The sequence below is a fragment of the Misgurnus anguillicaudatus genome, unplaced genomic scaffold (genome assembly GCF_027580225.2).
Source record: "Misgurnus anguillicaudatus unplaced genomic scaffold, ASM2758022v2 HiC_scaffold_26, whole genome shotgun sequence".
NCBI lineage: Eukaryota > Metazoa > Chordata > Actinopteri > Cypriniformes > Cobitidae > Misgurnus > Misgurnus anguillicaudatus.
This window is the reverse complement of record NW_027395276.1, coordinates 3492896-3515748: the sequence shown is the minus strand read 5'-3', so window position 1 is coordinate 3515748 and position 22853 is coordinate 3492896. Positions and strand designations below refer to the sequence as shown.

The following is a 22853-nucleotide window of genomic DNA, read 5'->3' as shown; positions in this document are numbered from 1 at the left end:
CTGTCCTGTCCTCGACCCTGAGGACAATGGGACAAACAGACCCAGTTCCGGTAGATGTGAAAGTCGACTCACCTCTGATCTACTGGTCGTCCATCACTGTGATGCCCAGCTGATGCCTGACCAACGACCACCGGCAGAACCCGCTTAAACCCCGCTTAATCCCCGCTTAAGCCGAAAGTATACTAGGGACGTCCGCGTATGCGCGCCGTCCGCATGACGTCATTTTCGTCATCAAGAGGGTCCGCGGCCGGCCGCGCGGACCGTCCGCGTGCAGCCCAAAATTTGAGACCGCGCGGACAGTGCGCGTACAGTCCGCGTACAACAGCGCATGCGCGTTAAAATATTTAGACAGGACACTCCACTATAAACAATTATACAAAGGAAATAGACAGCATTTTGCACACACACTATCGTTTTTCTTCTTTAACTTTTACTTCTTCCAAGAAGAGAAAGCACTGGAGCATGTTTGTTTGATTCCTGTTCTTTGTTGTCTTGTTGTTTGTTCTAAACTGTGTTTGCAATGGTGGATCTGTTACTTTTCTTCACCTATCCTAATGTTTTAATGTACTGTAAATGTCGCCAAATCAGTGCTGTCCTGACAGCCTGTTAGACTAATAATTTGAATAAGAAATCATTTGTATTGCGTATAGTGTCGAACGCGGCCATCCGCGTGTGGCCGCGCGGAGTATACTCGGAAAGCTTCGCGGACGCGTGCGCGCGCGAGCCGGACGCGGACGCGGAAAAAAAGTATACCCGGGCCTTTAATCTCCTTATCCGTCTATATGTGTTTATATACATATATATCTCCCAAGGGTTTTTCCCTCCTAGGACTTTTTTTTTTTTTTTTTCCTCGGCTCAACAACCCGGGGTTTTTGTTTTTTTTCTCCTAGGGGGTTTTTTACCCCGGGGAGGTAGCCTGCTTGGGCTTAATTTAGCATCTTCTCCTAGACGTTACATTAGTAATACGCTCGTTCATAATGTCGAGTCATAGCCTCAGCAAATTTGACAGCTTATGCTATTGTGTATTATGTTGTGCTATCTGTCATTTTTCTGTGCTTTTACTGCTTCTATTAATGTAAAGCTGCTTTGAAACAATTGAGTATTGTGAAAAGCGCTATATAAATAAAATTGAATTGAATTGAATGATGACAAAGTTTTTTTTCTGCATAATCACAGTAACCCAAGTAGTAGTGTCGTTCATCAGTGGACGCCTTCCTTAGCCTGATTCTCAGATTTCCAGCAAAAAGTTTGGTTTTCCCATTTATTGGAATGCTGTGCAGGTATTTAAGTATTTTAGTAATTGTGTTAAATAAAGTAATATTTACTAAATGTGTATTAAAGGGGGAAATACATTGCAAGGCCAGTTAAAACAAAAGCGACAAACTGTAAGCAGTAATATTTTTATTTCAAATATGTTCATAAATAAAAATAATACTTAAAACACTTAAAATGTGTGAAGCAGGAAAATAAATTATCAAAACAAAAGATTTATTGACTGCAATATTTTTACAGTTATGTGGATGACGTGATCAGACTTCCTGATTCCAATGGACATGGCATCACAGTTTGACAGACCTTCAAAGGAGGACGCCATTTCATGTGCTTCAGTGTAGGGGGTGGTCGGAAGCCAACATACTGACCCTAAAGAAGTCTATTGCAGGGGTACCCAACCCTGCTCCTGGAGGGCCACCGTCCTGCAGACTTCAGTTCCAACCCAGCTCCAACACACCTGTCTGTAATTATCAAGCAACCCTGAACACCTTGATAAGCTGCTTCAGCTGTGTTTGATTGGGGTTGGAGCTAAAATCTGCAGGATGGTAGCCCTCCAGGAACAGGGTTAGGCACCCCTGCCCTATAGTGTCATCTTAGATAGCACCAGCTGACAAAGCTTCGATATGCAATTTATATGTATGATATTGTAATCTGTAAGAAGTCAATTGAAAAAATTTTGAGAGAAGAGCACAATATGGTTACTAAAGTATGTTTATTTTTATATTGTTCAACAATTAAATGTATATTTGTAATAAATAAAAAACTTTTGACTGAGTGCTATATTTTCTTCAAGTTATATCTTTTGTTCTTTTGTGTACTTTTTTACTAAAATGCTACTTTAGTGTTATTAGTTTTAAAATGTAATATAACAACTTACTCCTCTAGTGCCCTGCGCCTCAAAGGCCCATAGTCTGTACTATAAATGTCCTCTGTGTAGGGATTCAGACAATTTGTGCAAAACCTGGATAATGAATCACGTATGTAGGAGGCCCTGGAATAAATAAGACCATAGCACTTATAAGTAAGCAGTGTTTCATAATAAAGTTTACTATGGTAAAATAATGTAAAACTAACAAATGAAATAGTTTTTATCATCATTTCAATGAATATTTTCTATGTGCTACATTTGGTGTTTCCATATAGTTTGCACAGTAATGTAGTACATTATAATTTCCTTTTGAATTTCACATTTTCGGCTTTGTTTAGCATTCTGGCAGAGTTAAAGTTAAAAGACACTTAAAGAAGTTAAATGCAATCGCGTTCATTGACGGACATCGTTTATAGCGTAACGACCGTCTGAACTCTCTAGATCGAGCTCGAAGTGGTAAGGCGGTACAGACACCGTCGTTTATAGAGAAATATAACTGTTTGTTTACGTTCATGCCTTTGATTCTCAGGACTGGAAAACCCACGCGTAACCTTTCAAACACACGCTGAACCCAGTTGACCAATAACAGTTGAGTAGTTCATCTGACCAATCAGAGTACACTAGACATTTTGGGAGGCGGAGACAGTAACTAAATCCGAGCATTTTACAGACAGGGCAAAATCGGTGAGGTATGTAGGCAATTTATAAGAATAATAATGCATTAGTTCTAGTTTTAATCACATAAATGTACTATGGGAGACCAATAAATTACAATAAGGTGCTTATTTGTTTAAAAAATGTGCTCTTTTAATAAGAGGACTTTGAAACTAAAATATTAATGCATTTTTATTCCATACAGCTGTTGTGGGAAAAGTTATGTGAAAGAATAAATCTACGCTACACTAGTTCATTTACAGTGGTCAGCTATATTATGCACCTTATTTTAATGCAGTATATAGTATGTAGCATAGTGTTAATACTTAGATCTAGATATTTTTCTATTAGATAAAGGCATATACTATATCTTAATGTACCTGAAACTACAAGAGTTTTAAATGTAAGGTTTTGTGAGAACTTTATTATGGGAATTTTATCAACCCTATAATTAAAATGACAAATCTCTGTTTTGACATTGCAATCATATTGGTCGGTCTGTGACAGACTTCTCATTTGGCAAATCACAACACTGCAAGCCCCACCCCACTCTATAAAAGTATTGTGCTTGAGTTGTCTGTTTTACTCTGAATCTGAGATCTGATGGACCCAAGACACTTGAAACTACTAAAGTCAATGAGAACTGGGTATGTGCTTATAGTTACTTTTTTCACTTTATGAACTATACTTTAAAGAATTTCTTATTTTACAACCACTGGACTTACAGTAAAACTACAGTAATGATGTTTATTAGTAATTCATGAGCAGAATATAAGGAACCAGACAGTTGTTAATTCCACATTAAAACACAAATATATATAAACGTCCTCTTGAGTCAAGTCAAATTTATTTAAATAGTTATTTTTTACAATGTTGTATTGTTTAAAGCAGCTTTATGATGAGATAATATAATTAAATGAACACTTGTAATACATTTGTGGACAGATGTAACAGCTCATAATGTATAGGCTACTGAATTATACTTTCATGAATTTAATTAGTTTAACTATTGTGTAGCTTAAAACACAAATGAAGAACAATAGGCAAATAGGATTACTTTGTGTTTTCTAATAGACAAAAGTTTTCTTTTTCTGTCTGTTTTATGACATCAAGAAATCAGAAATCTACTTGAATCACAGAGATTATAATGGGCAACAATGAAGGACATGAAGTATCGAAACGGCGACAAGCAGAGAATGAACGCAACAGAGCTCAAGCTGAGAAATGGCAAGCAGAGGAGGAACGCAAAAGAGCTCAAGCTGAGAAAAATCGAGCAGAGGAGGAACGCAACAGAGCTCAAGCTGATAAAGAAGCACTCCAGCATAAAATGAATATCTTACAGCAAAATATTAATTTGGAGAATCTGAAACAAGAAGAAAAGAGAAAAATAGATGAGAATAACAGATTTAAAGAACGAGAAGAAAGGAACAGAATTCAACTACAAAAGCAAAAGTCACAAAATTAAAACAATAACAAATAATTTGGTATTCTGAAACTTTTATTAATGAGATATTGAAAAAATGAATACTTCAACACATTCTGTAAATCATGTTCATTTGCCTTAAAAATAACTAAACTCAAAAATGTTGTGTCAGATTTTTTACAAATTCTGTAATGATTTGTTAAACTTTATTCATATATGCATATATTATTTTCACTACAGTTTTAGGTGTGCTCACCTACCCTTTAAAGGTTGATTCCTGAGATCCTAAACCACTGTGTTTATTTCTTACCTCTAAATATTCACAAGCAATAAGAAATCAAATTTGTTTTATCACACACAGAGATTGTGAACTTTATGCATAATATGCTACACGCTTACATAAAATGCTTTTACATAAAGTGCTTTTTTTCTGTAATTCACTAAATAAAACAATGACTAAATAATGACAATATGTTTCAGTTTCATTTCTTCATTTATCATTGAGAGCATGCAAATCCCACAAATTAAATTTAATACAACAATGCAACAACGAATCTGTTTCTCTAAAATAAAAGTAAGTATGATGTTTATAAGTGAACAACTGTACATTTAAAACTGGGAACCAAAAGAGATTTAACTCACAAGACATTTGCTTCTTATCTGTTCTACTGATCACAGATGCATGCACTGTAAAAAAAAGTGATATTTTAAGTTAAAGTAGCATGAAAAAAAAAAGTGTTGATTTGACAAAAATGTTGCATTTGTGTGAAGAATACTGGCCAATAAAGTTTATGGTTTACATGAGACTTTGAAACATAAGGTCCTACAGTAATTAGGTTTTGTTTTTAAATGCATGTAATAACCTCGAAAATGCTGATCCAATTTTTCACATTTTGGGAAGCCTGCTACAATGTAAAAAATTATAATTATTTGCTGCCTTAAATTGTTTTGTACAATCAATTTGGATTTCAACTTCCTATTATTTATGTTGACTAGAGACAAGTTGTTTCAACTATATTTCATAAGTTATAACAACTAATTTCTAGTCAACATAAATAATATAAACTTTCCTTTTTAAAATGTTGGGTTGTTTAAACCCATGGATGGGTCAAATACGGACAACTGGGTTAACTTACCTAGTATTTTCTAAATCAAAATTATATAGTGCCCCTAAAACCTATGACACAAATCTTTTATGTACACGTTTTATGAAAGCTATTAAATGTAATACAAAACATCATGCTTTTTTTGCTTTCGACACAAATCTGCCTACTTCACTGTGGTTTTCCAAAGAGGTTTGAACAAGAAAGTCCCAGTCCTAGCCCAAACCCTAAAACCTGTCCAATTCATAGGACTGTAAAACAGAAACCCTACTTGTTAAGCAAGTGTGCAGTCATTTATTTACGTTGAGAACTAAACTTTAAAAGTCAGATCTGTTTCTGGCCAATCACAGAGTTATGGGGTGTGGCTTTACTCTATAAAACTGCTGTGTTCAGATGACTCCAAAGAAGTCTCCAAAACTGAAGGTAAGACAAATCATTCTGCAGTAATAAAGGTATGTGGCTTAAAGTCTTAACTTTAGCAATAGTTTTATTGTGTATCAGGATTGTAAAAAAATGTGTGTGAATTATATCACCCAAAAAAAATTTTTTAACCATTGACTATACACTCTTAAAATATGCAAAAGAAACTTTTTCGTATAAATAGTTTAATAAAGCCCATTTGACATTGACAAATGGTTCTTTGTAGTGGAAATGCTTCTTCAGAAGTTAAGAAAGAAAGGATTCTTTGACTAAATGGTTCTTTGAGGAACGAAAAATGGTTCTTATATGGCAAAGCTGTGAACAACCTTTCAAGCACCTTTATTTTTAAGAGAGTGTTTAACATGCAAATGCAACAAATCCAAACTAGCATATATTAAGGCAATCCAGTAAAATATATATTTTAACTTAACTGCTTTCTTGAAGAAGGGTATTTATTTCCATTGATTTGTAGCATATTACCACAAAAATTGGACATAAATAGTGTTGCCAATAGAAAACATGACACACATATTTAGTTTATCTAGTTTGAGGTGAAGCAAAAATATGACCCGTGCTGGCAAAATGAGTCAAAATGAGCAAATTTTCAAAAATTAGTAAATTTTTTGTTATTTATTCCTTATAATACATTCTCTATTAGAAAAAATTTAAACGATGTATGATTTGTTGGAATCTGACAAAAAAATGACACAGCTACACGTGTTTGAAGTTGATAGAGTCAGCAAAGTCAGTTAATTGAGTTAAAGATTTATGAAGGTTCAAAAGCAAAATCACCAAATCCATACCTTAGAATAACTGATAAACTAATAGATTTGACACACACACAGTCAAAAACAATACTGTAGGAAAAATATAATAATGTTAATTTTTTTTCTTTCTTTTATTGTTTGATTGACATTGAGACAGACAGCTTTAATGTAATGCAAGGATCTAATATAATGTTACACATCAGATATTTTTCCTCAACAGTTAAAAACATTCACTTAAGACATAACAGATTATATCTGCGTGAATTCTTGTCAAAACAGATATTTTTAAAACTGTAATTCTGTGTAGATGTCTTTAAATCCTACCCAGTCTCACGGTGTGGTATAGTCACAAAATATTTGATTATTTATTTGAGTCATGGACATGATTTCCCGCTTTTTATTGTGTCCTTATCACGACTTTCTTTATCAAGACAGTTTCGCGTATTGGTTGCTCAATTTTTTAAATCATTGTCGCTTGGGGTTAGATAAGTCGTTCTAACCCTAACCCAAAGCAACAATGATGAAAAAAAAGAGTAACCAATATGTAAATGACACGATAAAGAAAGTTGATATGGACACGAAAAAAATCCGAGTCATGGACACAAATAAATAATCAAACATTTTGTGACTATACAACAAAATGCGGTGAGGTCAGATGTGTCAGTCAGTGCCAGGAAGATCGTTTTCGTGTCTTATCGCTCTTAATAACGCTTTTAACATAACTCAGGTCCCAAACTTTTTCTCTCTTAATAACTATTTAACCTCATGCAAGTCCTGCACTCTATTTTTTAATTCCTGCATGTTTTAAAACTGAAACTAAAATGTCAGACACGCATGTGCATGTAGATGCATCTTTGTAAAGATCATTTTAGATGTTTAATGACGATTTATATAATTGAGATCGCTACATGAGGGCTTAATGTTCTTATTTTGATGAAAACCTTAATTTCGACCAAAATCGAGATTTAAACTTTCTTTTGCCTAAAGCTAAAAATTTGACGTTGCACATTCCGACTCATTTTGCCAGCATGGGTCACAAATGTATTTTAATTTGTTGAACCATGTTATAATTTTAGACAGAAATTTTTAAGTTTGAATTTCAAACTGTTTTCCACTAAATATAGCATAAATATTGTGTTTTAGCAGATTTTAGTCCTCAATATATACATTTGAACTGTATGATTGTTTTGACAATACGGGGCTGGGTTTCCCAAAAGCATCGTAAGGCGTAAAAATCGTAAAGTAGATCGTAAAAACGATTGTACGAATCATCTTAGACTAACTGGCCGTTTCCCAAAAGCATCATAACTTAAGTAGCACTTGACAATCTAAGAGTGCTCTGGAGTAATCGAAAATCCCAAAGTGCATCTTAAATGACAGAGTAACAAGGTCACCTGCAACTTTAATGTGCAATGACGATAATGTAATGTTTTTAAATGTATATTTATGTAGTGATTTTTACACGGGCACCAATTAATTTAGTGATTTTCACACGGGCATTGAAATGTGTATGAAGTCAATAGGTGATGGTTTAATATCCATTTTGTTGGTGAAATAATGTAAAGATTTGTTCTTTGGTAAGCCAATACTTTGCAAAGCCATGCTGTGTCCTTAAGGAATTTTTCGATCGGCCTGGATTATGGGTAACAGAGGTTCGAAAGGATGATACGAATAAATGGTGTGAACCAATCAAGTCTTCTTCCTCCCAGCTTTGACACTGAGGTCGGCCATAAAAGATGTGGTCAGTTTCTTATCTGATCGAAGTGGACACTTGTTTGTTTTAACCCACCAAAATCCAGTCGAAATGTAGCAGTTGGGAGGAGTCTGGAATGTTTGTCATATGCTGTTTCCTACATTTGTGAAGGGTGAGACAGGAGACAAGAGAACCCAGGCGCAGACGATATCGGGGAGTGAACATATAACATTTATTAACATGAAACAAAAAACCCACGAGGGGGCAACTCAACATCAAACAAGATATACGAACACTGACTAAACATGATGAACTTGACTAAGATAAAACATTGCTGAACATAAATGACTGCAAGACACGACACGAATTAACACAATGAACCAGCACAAGACAAGAGGAGATTAAATAGGGAAACTAAACGAGGGCAACACAGGTGCAAGGGATGAACTAATAATGAATAATTAACAGGGAGAACAAGGGGGCGGGGACTAGAGGCGAGACACCAGAGGCACATGCCACAATAAACAAGGCATGAGCCCCCACATGAAACAAGAGACTGTCAGAACTCTGCCATCACTATAAAACATAAAGATAAAACAAGATTCTCGTGGCAGAGTCCTGACAACATTTATTTATTGAGTTTCTTGCCTATTGGTTTAACTCTTTCCCCGCCATTGACGAGATATCTCTTCAATCAAGAGAAAACGCTTCCCCGCCGCTGACGAGTATTTCCGTCTTTCCGCAATACCGCTATTATCTACTAGGTGGCGCCCTTCCGCAACTTTTTAAACCCGGAAGTATTGCCCTATGGCAAGCTGCTGCATGTCCGTGTTTGTTTTAAAGATCGCTCTGAATGGGATCTCTATGAAAAGTCCGTCACAAAAATGGAATTATCTCAGCTTTTTGCTCAAAATGTGGTGTTTTTGCAGAAACCTACCCATATTCAAAAGCTGATTACAAAAGAACTACTCAAGGTAGGATAAAACGTTTTTTTTTTTTTTGAAAGCAGAGGGTCTGTTCTTTCATTTGGTATATTGTATGTTTATATATCTGAAGAAAAACATTTTCTGGAAGGCATTAAACTTTGGTGAAAATCATGAAAAACGCTGGCGCTGGCTGGCAACTTTTTAAAAAAATGCTGGCGGTGAAAGAGTTAATATAAAAATTTAAAAAATAATAAAAAAATATTATTGTGCCTTATTTTACAATAAATGTATAAATGTGTTTTTTCATGTTAAATTGTTAGTATTGTCATGTAATGTAACGAACTACACATTTAATTACAGATTTTTAATTGTAAATTTAGATGAATTTGTATGCAGTCCAAGAAAACAGAAAAAATACAGTATAAATAATATAGGATATTCATATGTATTAATTCTGTTAATACAACAATGTTGATATTTGTAAATAAACACATATAGGCCTAATCATGTAAGCTTCTTGCACCTGTCATAGACGTCCAAATGACGTCCAAAAAAACTACCCAGTTCAAAGTTAAAATGGGATGTGGACGATATTCTCTGGCCTGACACAGATCAAAGACGGGATGTTGAGGCGGAATTTTTTTTTTTTTTTTACAGTGGTGCTGTGTAGCACTAGCACATTAATGAATAAAAGTGTGTGTGTGTGTTTTTGAAAGCTTGTGTGTAATGTCTGAGGGAAAAGTTTGATTTTTCAGTAAGAGCGAATGGTTTTAAACGTAGAGCTTCATTTTGACCTGAAAGTATGATGTTTGGAGAATTTGTGAGACGTTATATCATTGTGTTTACTGTTTTGAGAATAAGAGGCATAGTTTCAAGAAATGTGTTTAAGCAACTGAGAAAAACTGTAAAATATTTAATTAGTTATTGAACACTATTAACTCTTTCACCGCCAGCGTTTTTAAAAAAAAGTATGCCAGCACCAGCATTTTTCATGATTTTCACAAAAGTTTAATGCCTTCCAGAAAATGTTCTTATTCAAATATATAAACATACAATATACCAAATGAAAATGCAGCAGCTTGCCATAGGACAATACTTCCGGGTTTAAAAAGTTGCGGTAGGGCGCCACCTAGTGGATAATAGCGGTATTGCGGAAAGACGGAAATACTCGTCATTGGCGGGGAAGTGTTTTCTTTTGATTGACGAGATATCTCGTCAATGGCGGGGAAAGAGTTAAACAATATTATTAGATGCACATCGGGTGAAGATCATCAGGCTAAACATAAAAAAAAACACACAAAAAAGACCAAAACAAATGGATAACGACTCGTAAGTAGCACTTAAAGCGCTGCTGCGTGCGATCGTATTTAAGTGCAGTTCTGGGAAATGCACATGAAAGAATAATGAACTTTCATTAAATAGCTCGTAGAAAGCGCTAAGTTCAATCGTTATCGGGAAACCCAGCCCAGGGCCCAAAAGCTTCGTAAACCTAAGAAGTTTTTAAAAACGGTCGTACGACTGATCTTAATATTACGGTCTGTTTCCCAAAAGCAACGTAAATTAAGTAGCACTTGAAAATCATCATAGATCTATGAGTGCTCTGGAGTAATCGTTAATTCATAAGTGCATCGTATGACAACAAAGTTACAAGGTCACCTGCAGGACAACCAGCAAATTGCACTCCTGCAATGATGATAATGTAATTTTTTAAATGTACATTTATTCATTGGGTTCTTCTTTGTTCATTTGTTTAAATTACTTTAATATAAATTCAAATGAGAAATCTAATTTTAATACACATAAATTTATAAAGAAGGAAGACGTATTTGGTACAGTTTTGATAAAAGTTGGTACTAGCAATATGATAAATGGTTCCATCCAATTGCTGCTATATTTCATCAACAATAAAAAAATGTTTTGAAGGGAAATGGCATCTGATTAAAGAAACCACACAATTTAAGGTTTTAAGGCTTTTAAAATGTTCACACATCACACACTGCCTTTCATCTATTCCACTAAATTCAGAAGGCAATGCTTGAAGTAACAGCTGATTTGTAGAGAAACTGTATTGTTTAGCTCAAAACCTTAATATATTCTCTGACGGTTAATAGTGACCTATGGCTGTGCTCAATATAAATATGTATGGTACAATGCAGAAATCCATAATAATAAATAAACATAGATAATAAAAACAAATAATCATCATCTAAACCATAATATAAAATGCAGAAGGCATTGCAGTGGGACGAGTCCTAACTAAATATGGAAAATAATATTTCATGATGCACAAATTATTAAAACATTTCAAAAAGTCATTGGACAATAATGAACAATATTATTTAAAAATATTAGTGCACATCAGCTGAAGATCATTAGCCTTAAGCTTCTGCTACAATTACCAATCTTTGGGAAACGCACATAAATAAACGACGAATGTTCGTTACGTAGCTCGTAGAAAGCACTCTTAAGTGCTAAGTTAAATCGTTATCGGGAAACTTAGCCAGTACAATATCAGAATTTTTAAGCAACATTCTGTTTCTGTATTTGTTAATCCAAAGTCCACATTTCAGACAGACCTAATCTGGTTATGACACTTACATTGGTAAAATCAGACATGGTTTACATATTGACTTAATCATGCATTATGCATGAGTTCTAAAACTAAATCTGTCACAGGATCATTTTATTAAATGGCATACAAAAGCTGCTAGTAAAACAATAAAACAAATAAACAATACATTTTTTTTCTGTTATATCTTTCATATTTTGTCATGTCAATATTTTGTGTAACAAAATTTAATTTACAAAAATCCAGGATTTCTTCAACAACAAGATGTCTGACTCTGAAACAATTGAACTGGCATGTCTTGGCCGACCTTTTCAGCTGGGAATGCTGTACGACTGCCGAAGAGACGTCCTCATTCCAGGTAAATGAAAGCACACACACACGCACACACGTACGCACGTACGCACACACACACGCACGCACACACACACACACACACACACACACAAAAGGAGGCATCTTATTTTGAAATGTAAAAATCAAAACTGAGTTTGTTGTGTGTGTGTCATGTTTGTGTGTCTGGGGCGCACCCCACTATAAGTTTCTATTTTGGTCAGTAAAAAGGGTAAAAAACATGTGACCTGAGGCTGAGTTCTAATTGGCTGGTTTTGGATCCACCCTAGGGCGCAGGACTGTGCATCCCAAACCCTCCCACTTATGCTGTAAGCAAATCAATATTGTTTTTTATGTCTTTGACTTCATGTGATTGGATAGTTCTCAGAGTCTCATAACCGCGTTGCAGATTGCCATGTAACTGCTAGATACAGTACTGATCAGTGAAAGCAAGTGAAATACCTTGAGATGAAAGAAAATATGATTTTATGCTTGGACCAGATTAAGCAGCAAAAAGTGATCGTGGATGAGCCTACACTTTACTGTGTGTGTGTGCAGCTAACATGATTTAGCACGAAGTTAGCATGAAGCTACCATGATTTAGCATGAAGTTAACATGAAGCTACCATGATTTAACATGAAGCTAGCATGATTTTGCATGAAGATAGCATGATTTAGCATGAAGTTAGCATGAAGCTAGCATGATTTAACATGAAGCTAGCATGATTTAGCATGAAGCTAGCATGATTTAGCATGAAGTTAGCATGAAGCTAGCTTGATTTACCATGTAGCTAGCATGATTTAGCATGAGGTTAGCATGAAGCTAGCTTGATTTAGCATGAAGCTAGCATGATTTAGCATGAAGTTAGCATGAAGCTAGCTTGATTTAGCAGAAAGCTAGCATGATTTAACATGAAGTTAGCATGATTTAACATTAAGCTAGCATGATTAAGCCTGAAGCTATCATGATTTAACATAAAGTTGGCATGAATCTAACATGATTAAGCATGAAGTTAGCATGAATCTAACATGATTTAGCATGAAGCTAGCATGATTTAGCATGATTTAGCATGAAGTTAGCGATAGTTTTTCCTCCTCTATCAAGCAATGAACAAGTGGTATTAAAGGAGCCATGGCACAAGACTTTTTTAAGATGTCAAATAAATCTTTGTTGTCCCCAGAGCACATATGTGAAGCTTTAGCTCAAAATATCATATAGATAATTTATTATAGCATGTTAAAATTGACACTTTGTAGGTGTGTGCAAAAATGTGCCGTTTTGGGTGTGTCCTTTAAAATGCAAATGAGCTGATGAAGTGCAAACACTGATCACAATGATGGTGGTTTGTTGCAATTAAAACTCAATTGTCCTTTTCTCTGCACTAAATCAGTGGCGCCCCCGCTGCCCCCCCCAATAAAAGTCACTGGCCCCCCAGTGGCCCCCAAACAGAATGAGATTTTTATTTTTTATCAATTATATTATCAATTATATTATTATATTAAATATTATCAATTTTGTGCTGCATCCTTGGCACTTTTTGGAGATTTTCGCCGTTTTGATCATGTTACATTACTTTATTCTGGAGTCATCAGCGTCTAGGCGTGCTCACAAGCTTTGCTGTTGCTGCATTTGGCTATCTGAGGAATTAAAACATCTAAGAAACGTTCACAACATTTCAAAATCCCAGTACGGTAATGTGCAGTTAACCTCCTCTGTGTAGAAAATGTATAGTTTAAAATGTGACAGTCTCGACGTTATATTAGTAGAGATGTCTAGATTCATCTTCTTGGTCCAACGGCAAAGTTCGCCAGGGTTCACAGGGCGCGGAATCACACATGCTCATACGAGGTAACATTTAATGCAAAAATCCGTTCCTGTAATAATTTTATCTAAACATATTCTTTAAATCGTTATGTAACATCAAAATCAATTACGTGGCTATAGCTTATGTCATTTTCGTTGTTTATATACTTTATGGATTTAAAATTACATTAATTTCATAGAAAAATGCAGTTGTTGTGCAAAATGCATTAATGACACAATTAAACAAGTCATTAAACAAAACGTAAATAAACAAAACATGCCATTTCAGATGTAAATATGATACCAATATGTCATTATTCCGATTGAAAAGTATTTGATATAAAAGTTAGTCAACACTTTTATTTTGGAGGTTTTTGCATGAAGGCAGGGTCGCTCAGATTGTTAGAAATGTAAGTGCCATGGAAAAGACTGAAAGCTCTATAATATTTCGTTTGATGTCTGTGTGCACACATTTCTGTGAACTGTGTACACTGTGCCCCCTTAAAAAAAATTGGTGCATGACGCCCCTGCCTGGCACATAGGCTGAAGGTCTCGCTCTACTCTTGCCAGTGTACCCTTGTGCGTGTGCACTCGCTGCCTGCGGTGGTGTGTGCACTGATGCGAAGGGAATAATGTGTTTCCATTCATTATGGGGCATACTCACCAAACGCAAGTTCAACGATTTGCGCGAGTAGATTACATACAAAGTCAATGCAAAGACGCAATCAGACGCGTCCTTGCAAGGGGCTATGCGAATGACGCGAATTGGGCGGCGCAATTGCCGAAAACACACGATTTTCCCTTTAAACGCGTCTTCGCGCAAGTTGAAAATATCCCACTGCGCAAAGTGACGTTGGAATGACATCTTTATCATGTAATTTTTGGACGTCCGAATCCGTTCCATAAAAGGGGTTGTTCTGTAACGCCAGGCGACGTCTTTTTTTCGACGTCTTCTGCACGTCTAAAGGTTGACATCCGTAGGACCTCTGTGTAAGGAAAAAAGACATGAAAAAAGCGAAAAAAGATAATTGTCTCTGCAGTTCACCCATCCATTGCAACACCGAAACACTTTAGTCATTTCATGCCGGCCGCGGGATTTGAACTACCGATTACTGGGTTACAAACAAGCCTCGCTAACCACTCGCCATATTATACTTTTAATATAACGGACTACACATTTAATTGCAGATTTTTAATTGTACATTTAGATGAATTTGTATATAATTCAATAAAGCAGAAAAAACAGTACTGTATAAATAATATAGACTATTCGTAAGTATTAATCATGTTGGTACAATAATGCTGACATTTGTAAATAAACACATTTTTATAGGCCTAATCATGTAATATAGACATAGGCCTGTCATAGACTTCCAAATGACGTCCAAAGAATTACCCAGTTCAAACGTCAAATGTTGCCGGTAAATATGACGTCCAAGTAGGGTCATGGTTGGACGTCCAAATAGTGGACCTAGTTTGGACGTCAAATACATGTCCAGAATTGGTCATGGACCGACAGACCCAATATAGACGTGATCTGCACGTCTATCAGACGTCCTGTGTTTAGTGGGAAGGGGTGGTGTTATTATAATAAGAGCTCCTTATGACATCATAAGGAGAGCTAAATTTCAACGACCTATTTTCCATGTGCTTGTAGAGAATGGTTTACCAAAACTTACAAAAAGTTACAGGGTTGATCTTTTTCACATTTTCTAGGTTGATAGAAGCACTGGGGACCCAATTATAGCACTTAAACATGGAAAAAGTCAGATTTTCATGCCATGGCCCCTTTAATAAAAACACTATTGCAATTGCTAAAAGAGGAGAGCTAGTTCAGTGAAGGTCAAGGGACAAATGCCTAAATAAAGGAAAATATTTTGAGGAATGTTTGTAACCAAACCATTTGTGAGCTCCATTCACTTCCATAGTAGGAAAAAAAATACTATGGAAATGAATGGGGCTCCCAAACCATTTGGTTACAAACATTCTTCAAAATATCTTCCTTCGTGTTCATCAGAACAAAGAAACTCATACAGGTTTATTACAACATGAGAGTGAATAAATGATGACAGATGACACATTTTTTGGGTGAACTATCCCTTTAAATAGTTTAGGATGGAAGTTACATGGAGTCATTTCTTATATAAATAATGTAATAAGTAGTACTCTATTCCAGTCTATATTATGAACTTAGTCTAGGATGGAGTACAAGCAGGTATTCATTTTTCTTAGTAGTAGAACAGTGTAGTATGCAATACTCCAATTCCAAAGTATATACTAGTAAAATTTTAATGCATTTACTAAAGAAATTCTTTGGTTAAGGTGTCACAGAACAACAGAAGTAACAAAATCGTTAGGGGTTAGATTAATGTGAGCATAGCGTAGTGTATAAACGAAAGTTTCAAGTTAAGCTATTATCACCATACTGGTGTGCCACATTGATCTGCATGTGAAATCAAAATATCATCATAATGATTCGACAGTAATGCTTTCAAATCTCTCACGTAATACTCTGATGTCATACACCAATTGTGTTAGGTTCAGTTCAGTTCTTGCACGCTAAAAGACATCACATGCAATTTCACATTCACTTTATCTTGGGATACATTCGAATTTTAGTTTGCCAGGTCCTTGTCACTTATGTGAGACAATTTTACATGGAACACCCAGTGATTTCATGTCCACAACATCTGTATCTTTGTTAAAATAATGCATTACACCATACAATTTAAAACTTTAGAATTAACTATGGATAACTAAATAATTATTTTGTAAAACCTTTTACCAAAAAAATTATACATGAACTACAGTACAAAGGATCAAAAACAAATGCATTTCTGTAAAACAATGCCGTTTTGCAAAAGAAAAAAATGTGAATGAATGAATTAGTCTAAAAAATGAATTAGTCTAATTTTAATGTCTCTTGAAACCCTCTAAATATTTTCACAAATACAATCCCACTCTTTACATGTAAGGTTGATGTTCAAATCTGTCGACCATATTATCATTGTTGCATAAGATATGGAAACTGTCTGTTTAAATAACATATCATAAAATATAGCAGCTTCATGTCCTATACCCATTATTTTCATAGTCTGAGAGAGAAGGTTTGATTGTTGAGGTTCTATTCCTTTCCCTATGACAGCAACTACCAGGTGTCGTATTTGTAAATAGAGAACATAGATATTTACATGTTACCTTTAACATAAGAAGATTATGTCAAAGACAAAAAACTGTAAAAAAGCACTGTCCAATACAGTTGTAAAAAATTGTCTAGGTTGAAGGCTATAATTGTTATGCTACTTGATATGCTAGCAATGTAGTTTCTGGCTTAATTTATTATATGCATTTATTTTTCAAGGAATAACTCTTTGGGATGGAGAGATGTTACAGAAGAATATTACTGTACGGCCACAGTCAAACACGGACTTCAAAATCATTGCCTCAGATTCAAGTGAAGACAAAACAGAAGCTCTGAAGGTCTCTGCATCTCTTGAAGCCAGCTTTCTGTCTGGATTAGTCAGCGTGAAAGGGTCTGCTGAATTTTTTAATGACAAGAAGAAATCCAGACACCAGTCTCGAGTGTCTTTACAGTATCGAACAACCTCACGTTTTGAGCAGCTAACCATGGAGCATCTTGGAGCGGGAAACTTCAAGCACTGCAATGTATTTAAGGAGGGATCTGCCACACATGTTGTTACGGCTTTGTTGTATGGAGCTCAAGCATTCTTTATTTTTGACCGTGAGGTTTCATCCAATGAGAATTATCAAGAAATACAAGGTAACCTCCATGCAACAATCAAAAATATACCTTTAATATCAATTGAGGGTGAGGCATCTTTGAAAATGAGTGAGTCAGAACAAGAGAAAACAAACAAGTTCAGCTGCACGTTTCATGGAGATTTTGCTCTAGATAACAATCCGGTTACCTATTTAGATGCAATCAAGGTTTACTCAGAGCTTCCAAAACTGTTGGGGGAAAAAAAAGAAAAAGCTGTGCCCATGACCGCGTGGCTTTATCCTCTGAAGAAACTCGATTCTGCAGCCGCTCAGTTAGTCAGAGAGATAAGTGTTGGTCTAGTACGACGTGCTCAACGCATTATAGATGAACTGGATGATTGGGACATACAATGTCAAGACCTGATGAAGGAGAACATTGCCATTCAATTCCCTGAAATCAAGTCCAAGCTCAGAAAATGTAAAGACCTCTGCTCAGAGTACAAACTTCTCTTTCAAAAACGTCTATGCAAGGTTATTCCATCTATAAGAGGTGGGGGAAAAGAAGAACAAGATCTTGTGGATGTTCTGAACAGCAAAGAAAGATCTCCATTTCAAAGTGCTCTGATAGCAGAGTTTCTAAATGACAGAGAGCGTGAGATTAATGTTGTCAGATCTTATCTAGAGATTATGAATCAAGTCTCTGTCCTTTCATCCACCAATGACTTGGACAAGGTTGTCCTGACTGCAACCAATACTTTTGTGATAGTTTTTGTATTCTCCTCCCTGAATGAAAAGGAACCATGCCTTACAGACATGGAGAATTACCTGATGAAACAGTCATGGAACAATGGGGATCCATTAAGTTATGAACCAGGTTCCACAATGAAGGTTGAGAAATGGTTTTCCTCAGGAGATGTAACTACACTGACAAGGAAGAACATACAGGCCTTCCTAGATTTTAAACAAGCAAATGACAAAAGAAGCAATATTAAATTTGTCATCGCATCAATTCCAGACAAGCTCAGCACCGCCTCCTCAATTCATGTTTATGAAAGGGGAAGGATCGTAAGCTCCCAGTATGAGTTTCCTTCAAAACCTCAGAGACCGATCATCTTGAGTGTTGAGCATGATCGCATACATCTGCAAATTAAACCTCCTGAACGTGGTGCTGGTTGTGTGGACTCATACTGTATTTCATACCAGTCAAAACAAAGCTCTGAATGGACAGAGATCTATACTGATGGGATTTCTGACAAGGTCACAGTCAAGGACTTAGAACCACATAAAGAATATCGGTTCAGCTGCAAGGCTGTGTGTCGTCCCGGGCAAAGTCTTCCCAGCGATGCAACATTATTCTTTCAGACTTGTCCATGTGGTCCTCCTGGAACACCCGCAGTAAAAAGAGTGGAAGCTGAATCTGCGACTGTAGCCTGGGATGTTCCTACATCTGTTGGTGAAGATGTCCTGGTCAGTGAATATGTGTTAGAATTCAGAGAATTCAAGAAAAATCAGGAAAAGGAAATGCCATGGAAGTCAGTGAAATCTACATACAGGGAATGTACTCTTCAGCAACTGAAAGAAAACACAGATTACACAATTAAAGTTTTCGCAAACTGTGGTGGTGATGGAATAAGTCTTCCTAGCCCTGAATCTGTGTTTTCTACCAGTTCTGAATGTAAAGGGTCAGGCAAAGATGGAAGCGAGTTATTCATGAAACAATCTGTTCGCATCCACAAAGGAAATCCTTCAATTTACACACTGACACTACACAAAAAAATTAACGAGAACGTGAATTTTAATCAGTATGTCTTTGGAAAAAAGGTGGAAGATGTGAAAAACAAAGTCATTCTTCTTTTAGGATCGACAGGTTCAGGGAAAACCACGCTGATCAATGTCATGACCAATACCATTCTAGGGGTAAACTGGGAAGATGCGTATCGCTTCAAACTGATCCATGAAGTGACCAATCGCACACAGGCAGAAAGTCAGACATCTGAGATCTCATCTTATGAGCTGTACAATCAGCCTGGCTTTCAAATTCCCTATTCTATAACAATCGTAGACACGCCGGGATTTGGCGACACGAGAGGAATTGCACATGATAAACAGATAATGGAGCAGATGAAAAGCTTTCTTTGTAGCCCTTTGGGAATCGATCATATTGATGCTGTCTGTTTTGTTGTCCAGGCCTCTCTTGCCCGTCTTAGTGCCAACCAAAAGTACATATTTGACTCCATTTTGTCCGTTTTTGGGAAGGACATTGCAGAGAATATAATGATACTGGTGACGTTCGCAGATGGTAAAGACATTCCGGTCCTGGAAGCCATCAAAGCCGCTAATCTGCCCTGTCAGAAAAATAAAAAGGGACAACCCACTCACTTCAAGTTTAACAACTCGCCTGTGTTTGCAGACAAAAAAATAGAAGAACGTACAGCGTCCGACAATGATTCAGAGGAAGAAGGTGATGATCAAAAATTCAACAACATTGTCTGGACATCAACCTTCAAACAGATGAGAATGTTTTTCAAGGAACTGGGGGCCATTGAAAGTAAAGATCTGACTCTGACTAAACAGGTCCTGGAGGAACGAGAGCGTCTTGAGAAAGCAATGGCAAGACTGACCCCTCAGATAACTGCTGGCCTCTCTAAACTGAGTGAGATCAAGAAATTCAAGCAGTGCTTGAAAAATGAAAGTGAGAACATGGCACAAAGTGAGAATTTCGAGCAAGATGTTGAGGTGATGCATGCCATCAGAACTCCTGTAAACTGTTTTACCATGAACTGCAACACATGCTTCTTCACATGTCACTCCAGCTGCTTCCTTCCTCCAGAAGATTCTGAGAGTACTTGTGCTGTGATGGACAAAGATGGCTACTGTGTTATGTGTCCTAAAACCTGTCATTACACAAAACATATACGGGAAAAAGTCATGTGGTCGTATGAAACAAAAATAGAGAAAAAAACTATAAATGAGCTAAAGGACAACTTCATGAAGGCAAAAGGGAAATTTATGGATTCCAAACAAATGCTTGATGCGCTTGAAGATGAATTCAATGTAATTGAAGACAAACTAATGAATCTGATCAAACTGTCCTCTGACTGCTTAAGAAGACTGGACGAAATTGCGCTGAAGCCAAAATCTCTCTCAACGGTGGATTACCTTAAAATCCTGATCAAAACAGAGGAGGAGGAGAAAAAACCTGGCTTCGAGGACCGCATCATTGGACTTGAGAAAATGAAAGAGGAAGCTCTTATTATGGAAAAGATTGGAAGGGGAGAGAAGCTATTTGAAAAAGAGCGCTGCATTTTGATGGAAAGAAAGAAGAGAATGGAAACTGTTGCACGGAAAATGCTAAAAATAAAAAATGTTGTTAGTGCTTTACAGTCAAAAAGCAACTAGGAAACACACAAGACGAAAGAAAACTCTGGCCATGACGATAAAAAAATGCTCTAATCAAAATGAAGACAAGTTTAAAAAGAATGTGTAAATTAGTAATTTAGTTTGTAATTGAATTTAGTCCAATGTAGTTTCAAACAATAATGCTCTTATTTTTGGATCAAACATTAATACCGTGAATAAGAGTTCTTTCTCATCTGTTTCTTGATACTAAATTTAACTGCATATTTTTGCTAATTCTGATGTCATATCAAAAACATTTTCAACTCTGACTATCTTGTCTTTCCATTTGGAGTTTTACACATAGCTTACGTTCAAGCACTTATTTTAAATTTTCAATAATTTTTAAAGAGATATAGATTCTTCTAATTGTACAGTGGGATTAAACAAAGACTTATCTATTTACTTTTTGGACAAACCTTTGCTTCATTCAGTAGGCAGTAGTGGACATTCATTCAATTTCATATTTGCACTGTCTGACAACAAAAACAAAAAAACACTTTTGTTGACACTAATTCGGTTGTATTAAAACTGTATGTGAGCACAGAGAGTAGGAGAGAACCAAAACAGATCTAAGGTGCTGACAATACGACGCAATGGATTGTATTTGATATTGTACACAGACACATTTGAGTTCAACAAACTCAAACCGGCCAGATGAAATAAAGTCCCTGTTTAAAGATTAATAGAAAACAATAACGTTTGACTGATGACATTTTGATCTTTAAAACATTTGGGGCCCTATTTTAACGATTTTAAGCTGTTGAGTCAGATTTAATATATGAGTCAAGGAATAAAGTCCAATTTCATAGTCAACCACAACTGAAATTAATTTTAATGGTCTAATTAAACAAGGTCTGCAGAAGGAAAAAAACAAAAGGGACAAGAAGGAAAACTGGAGACGACGGAAACGAGGAAACTGTTCAAATAAGAAATAAAAAAGACTTCATCAAGACTACAATACTGATGTATAGGGTAGTAAGGCAACAAGAACAAACCAATAGAACTTAAATAAGGTTGATAAAATAAATGACTATAAAAGCAACTGATTGTTCCCTAGAAACCAAAGTGAAATTTGTAACAGACGAGATTGAAGCTTTAGTTATTTAAAGATGAACTTGATGTATTACCAAGAAAAGGTGTGATGAATTTGAAACCAAATAAGGAGAGGTATTAGAAACCTCTCTGTATAATCAAGTGTGGGTTTTGTGTGGCTTGAGGGCTATAAAAGTGAAGGCCAACGAGAAATCTGGGCCGAACCTCGTGGTGAAGACTGCCCGCTGTTATTTTTGAATTGTTGTTTGTTGTGAAAAACTTTGTTCATTAAACAGAAGCCATATGCTTATGGTGATTCGTAAACTTCTTTTAAATAAGTCTCTGAGTGAGTTTATTTATTTAAAGAACAGTGTTTAACTCTTTTCCTGCCATTGATGAGTTAACTCATCAATAAACAGTAGACATTTCCCTAAAAAAAAAAAACTATTCACTGGCAAGTTTTTATGGTAAGCTGTAATACCGCTATTATCCACTAGATTAAGAATTAATAAAAAATTTTATAAATTAACTAGAAATGCAATTCCCAAGGAATTACCAGTGCATGAAAATGCAAAAAAGTTTAAAAATTTTGATTGACAGAAATGTAAAAGAAATTTAGTTTAGTAGTCTACCTGGCTGTTAACTTTTTTTAGTGTGAAGCTAGCATGATTTAAAAAGTTATCATGATGTAATATAAAGCTTACATGATTTAGCATGAAGCAAGCATGATTTAGCATGAAGCAAGCATGATTAAGGATAAATCTAGCATGACTTAGCATGAAGCTAACATGATGCTAGCATGACTAAGCATGATTTAACATAAAGCTAGCGTGATGTAGCATAAAGCTAACATGATTTAGCATAAAGCTAGCA

General features: G+C 35.8%; 1 protein-coding gene across 1 annotated transcript; it reads left to right on the top strand.

Annotated features, from left to right (window-relative positions):
• The first annotated feature begins 5739 nt into the window (after positions 1–5739).
• On the top strand, positions 5740–22305 carry LOC141362406 (uncharacterized). Its single transcript, XM_073864418.1, has 3 exons — positions 5740–5772; positions 11942–12053; positions 17191–22305. Exons 2-3 carry the CDS (start codon positions 11960–11962, stop codon positions 20946–20948), a joined length of 3852 nt encoding a protein of 1283 aa, XP_073720519.1. The 5' UTR covers positions 5740–5772; positions 11942–11959; the 3' UTR covers positions 20949–22305.
• Positions 22306–22853: the final 548 nt, after the last annotated feature.

Coding starts and splice junctions, on each gene's coding strand:
- LOC141362406 (XM_073864418.1), top strand. CDS start 11,960: ATGTCTGACTCTGAAACAATTGAACTGGCATGTCTTGGCCGACCTTTT. Junction 12,054..17,190: donor AAGAGACGTCCTCATTCCAG/GTAAATGAAAGC, acceptor TTATTTTTCAAG/GAATAACTCTTTGGGATGGA.